The sequence below is a fragment of the Pristis pectinata genome, chromosome 4, assembly GCF_009764475.1.
Source record: "Pristis pectinata isolate sPriPec2 chromosome 4, sPriPec2.1.pri, whole genome shotgun sequence".
NCBI classification, from domain to species: domain Eukaryota; kingdom Metazoa; phylum Chordata; class Chondrichthyes; order Rhinopristiformes; family Pristidae; genus Pristis; species Pristis pectinata.
Window position 1 is genome coordinate 67,292,746 of NC_067408.1, and position 4,817 is coordinate 67,297,562.

The 4,817-nt window shown below is 47.4% G+C and overlaps 1 protein-coding gene across 1 annotated transcript; it reads left to right on the top strand.

Annotated features, from left to right (window-relative positions):
• The first annotated feature begins 1,033 nt into the window (after positions 1–1,033).
• On the top strand, positions 1,034–1,813 carry cldn34a (claudin 34a). Its single transcript, XM_052014446.1, has one exon. It carries the CDS (start codon positions 1,034–1,036, stop codon positions 1,811–1,813), a length of 780 nt encoding a protein of 259 aa, XP_051870406.1.
• The last annotated feature ends 3,004 nt before the right edge of the window (positions 1,814–4,817 follow it).

Below are 4,817 nucleotides of genomic sequence, written 5' to 3' on the forward strand. Positions count from 1 at the left end.
TCACCGGCAGAGCAGGTCCCCTGGGCTGTTTGAAGTTGACCGCACAAGTTGGTGTAAAAGGGCTGGCCGTGGTGGGGCACAGGAAGAGCCCATTGTCCTCACTGAGGGAGCTGTCCAGTGGAGTTCCTCCACTTCTCAATGGTTCCTTCTTAACTTCTCGATGGAGTCATACAACACGGAAACAGGCCCTTCGGCCCAACTCATCCATACCAGCCATGGTGCCCACCAAGCTAGTCCCATTTGCCCATGTTTGGCCCATATCCTTCTAAACCTTCCCTATCCATGTACCTGTCCTAGTGTCTTTTGAATGTTGTTATTGTACCTGTCTCAACCACGTCCTCTGGCAGCTCGTTCCATATAAGCACCACCCTCTGTGTGAAGAAGTTGCCCCTCAGGTCCCTTTTAAATCCTTCCCCTCTCACCTTAAACCTACGCCCTCTAGTTTTTGATTCCCCTTCCCTGGGAAAAAGACTGTGCGTTCACCCTATCTATGCCCCTCATACACCTCCATAAGGCCACCCCTCAATCCCCTAAGCTCCCATGATGATAAAATATGCTTTGGAAATGCAGCGGTCTCAAATCAAGCCTAGGGCTTTAAGAACAATCCTATGTGCCCGTGGTCAGTGAGGAAGGATGGGTGTCTTCACTCAGCTCAATCCTTGCACACTGCCATCCGTGTCCCTTCCGAAGCTCAGGACTGAACCTGCTTCCAGCGCCCCTTTGGTCTGGGCTACTGCTGGATGCTGGGAAAAGCCCTTAATTGCCATCAGCTTGTTGTCTTGGGTGTCAATGGAGCAACAATAGCAGCTGTAGAAGGCGGAGGCAGCATTTAACAAAGCTCTTGAGCGATGGGCGGAATTTGTTTGCAGCGTTTCCAGGCAACCCGCAGCACAGGAGCTTAGCACCCGGGCGAGGAACACCTCCAGTTCCTCACCAGCAGCAAGCAGATAGCTCCCCTCTCTCTCCTTGTGAATTCGGGAGACTTTTCCAGCCTGAGCAACCCCCTACCCCCCTACCTGTTGATCTTGGGGTCATGGGTCAGCAGGCAAGTGGCGCCCCCTGGCAGCTGGTGGGGTTTGTGTTGGGTGCTGTGGGTTGGATTGGAGCTTCCATTGCCATGGGGCTGATTCAGTGGAGAGTATGGCACGTGAATCCGGCAGAGATCGACTCGGGCGTGGCCTGGGTTGGCATCTGGAGGGCCTGTTTCTACGGCAACCGGCTGGCATCCCCGCCGCTCCGCCGAATGTTCTGCCAGGCAATGGGCAGCGGCGAGACCTTCGTGCCGCGGGAGATTGCTGCCGCACAGGTGCTGATGGTAGCAGCCGTGCTCACCGGCGCAGTTGGCAAGGCAGCCGCTGCCTCTGGGCTGAAGGGTGTCTACGTAGGTGGAGGGCAGGTGAGGCTGGCTTTGGGGGCCGGAGGGTGCTTCCACCTGCTGGCCAGCATCTGCACTGCCATCCCCGCCGGCTGGAACCTGAGCTCCGTGGCTGGCAACCGGACCATCGCCTTCCCGCCTCACTTCCACCTGCCCCAGTCGCCGTGGGCACAGGAGGCAGGAGCTGCCATCTACGTGGCCCTTTTCTCGTCTGGCCTGCTCCTCCTCGCGGCTCTGCTGCTGTTCAGTTACAGGAATCCTCCACTCCTCCCCAGCGGCAAGGTCCACCCTTCCTCCCTGGACCTCTCGGACGGCACCAGCCTCATCTCTGGGGCCAGCATTGCATTGGGGAGCAGCTTGCGTGCAGACAGCTTCTCGCAGTACTCCTGGTCCAGCTGTGGAGTGGACAACCAAGCATTCAGGTCTGAGGATTACTGAGGAGGTTTGGAGAGCTCGAACTAAAAGCAGCAAGACTTTGCGGATTCCTGGACGTTGTGGGGTACCTGCACCAGCCAAGCGACCCGAGGGAGAGGACGTTGTCTGTCCAGTAGCTCCAGATTTTTGCTCACTTTGTCTTTGCTTTGTGCTCCAGCCTAGACTTTAACCAATTTTACTGTAGGATTTTACAGTGCTGATAAAATGAGTTTGATCATCTTCTGGCTCCCTAACAGAGTTCTTCAAACTTAAGAAGGGGTAGGGGTGGAAAAGATATTTGCACTTGTGGTGGAAAGAGTAGAGAGGAAAAGCAGGAGCCACAGGTATCAGGTAGTCACCAACAAACCTAACAAGGAGTTCAACAGAAACCTCAGAGGCGGAATGGGGGGCGGGGGGGTGGGGCGGTGAGGAAAGTGGAAGTGATCACCGCATCTCATGTTTGTGGAGAAGCTGGATAAACCTTTGTAGGAAGAAGGCAGCAGGGGGACATTACAACGGAAACTTGCTGAAAACACTCAGCGGGTCAGGCAGCATCTATGGAGAGAGGAAGCAGACCCAGTAGTCGGGCATTAACCAACTCAGCTGCATCAGATAATGTCTTAAAAGAAAATCTGCTCTGACATTTTACAGAAGAAAACCAAAGGTTTTTATTTAAAGATGTTTCTTTGACTGGGTTTGCTTACTAGCTTTAGAAATATTTTGAATGGCCATTTAATTGGCCAGGCAGCTTGGAGATGGAGGTCATGTGATAGGACCATCTGGGAGATGTCCAACCAGAGCTGGCGACTAACGTGAAGTCTCTACTGCAGACACCAAGGCAGCCAATGAGCGGGCTACTGGTTTCCTGTCCCCTATGTTTTTCTACCCTTGACCACTAGAGGAAGCCCCAGAGCAGGATGAGCACAGATTCCTGGTGCACTGCTGTCCATGTCTGGGCATGGTGTGGATGACAAACCAGACCAATTTCGCAGTGGGGTCAAACCAACTGATAAATTTATGTTTTTTTTGGCTATCTCAGACTCCCAAAAATATGGATTAAAAGTCAGGAAACTTTCCAAAATCTGGAGAAAATGAGTGGAAATGAGGCTGGGATTGTTCAGTTCAAATTTCACAGGCTAAATCCCAAAGAGGCCACTATGCATCCCCCTATAGTTACTCCAGTCCCTTGCTCCTAGGACTTACTAGGCAGCTGGTGCTGATATAGATCAGCTGCCCTGCAGATGTGTGACCTGAATTAATCAATGAAACCAAGGTATGGTTTCCATTGCCCCCTGGGTCCCTCATTTTGGGCACAATCATCAGGCAGTGGTCCAAGCACAGGCCAGCACCTGCGAACCGTGCTGTGGTTTGAGCCGAGACTTATAATCAGTGCTGCCCTGATCTCTCAACGTGTTAATCCTTTGTTGCAGCCAGCTGATGATTTGCATAACTTAATTAATAGCAAATATTCTGGCTGGGTGCAGAGAGTGATTCGTATTTCTTCCCCCATTTGCCAGCAGTTCCTAGGCTCCACAGAGAACATTCTAACCTTTGTAGTCCCATCAAGTAAATCACCAGTTCTGCTCACTCACAACCTGACCTCTGCTGACTCACTCATTCTCTCAGTTGCTCTGGCAGAGAGCAGCTGAGGTATGCATAGAAAGATGCCATCTATGATGGCTGGCCTGCAGAGGGAGGAGAATTTTATTAGAGTTCTTGCTGCTGCCCTTCCCATCTCCACCCAAAAATCTGCTCCAAAATTTTACAGAAGAAAACCAAAGGTTTTTACTTAAAGATGTTTCTTTGACCGGGTTTGCTTATTAGCTTTAAAAATATTTTGGATGGCCATTTAATTGGCCATTTAATTTAATTTTTATTTAAAGATGTTTCTTTGACCGGGTTTACTTATTAGCTTTAGAAATATTTAGAGGGGATTACGCAGGTCATTGGGAACTGAGGGAGGGAAGTTGTAAGAAAATGGTTGGATAAAGGGAAAAAGGATCAGTGTGGGTGGAGCTGAAAATTTAAAGGCTAAAAAACACTAGTAGGAGTAGTTTATGGGCCTCCTGACAGTACTTGTAATGTTGGTCAGTATGTTCATTAGGAAACTAGAGGAGCATATAATCAGGGTAATACAGTAATCACAGGGAACTTTAATCTTCATGGAGGCCAAACAAGCCAAATTTGCAAAAATGGTGAGGAGAATGTTTATGGAAGGTGTTCAAAATTGGTAGGTCTGGAATTTAATGTGGAATAGGTAATTTTGAATCAAGTAATGTGTATGAAACAGGGTTAATTAATAACATTGTCATGAGCTTCTGGGAAGAGTGATCATAATGTCATAGAATTTTATATAATCTAGTTGTTCAAAACCAGAACTTTAAACTGGAACAATGTAGTCATTCTGGGTGAATTCTGAAATCCTCCCTATCCTCAGGATTACTATTCTTTTTAAAAACATTATTGGCTTCCTCATTTGATATAATAATATGTCAACTTACTATTTTGCTAACCACATTTGTATCTCCTTTCCCACAGGATTTTTATTCCTTAAGAGAATGTATATTCATTGAAAACTAAGATTTTTAAAATAGTTAGATATTCCTTATTTGCCGTTATATCTTCTAATCTGACTCTAACACTAACCCAATCTGTATGTGTGCCTCTGGATAAGAAAGAAATCCATAATCTTCAGTGAGTATACATTCCCCCAAGGAGTAAAAAATCCCATGGGAAAATAATGTAGCTGTGGCAAGCAAAGTGTCAGATTGGTCGTAGTACTAGACTAAAGGAAAGTGATAATAATGTTATTAAAGAGTATGGTCACCTGAGCATTGGAAGGATTATGGAATTCAACAAAGTATGATCAAGTGATTGATTAAAGAAGAAGAAAGTGGACTATGAGAATAAACGTGTAAGAGTCATAAAATAATTGTAAACATTTTGTTATTTAAATCGGAAGAGATTAATAAAACTGTGGACAAATCTCTGTATGCCTATATGTGTCAATGGTGCTGAGGTGGAGATG

What these genes read in the sequence shown, in the direction of transcription:
- cldn34a (XM_052014446.1), top strand. Translation starts at nt 1,034, where the DNA reads ATGGGTCAGCAGGCAAGTGGCGCCCCCTGGCAGCTGGTGGGGTTTGTG.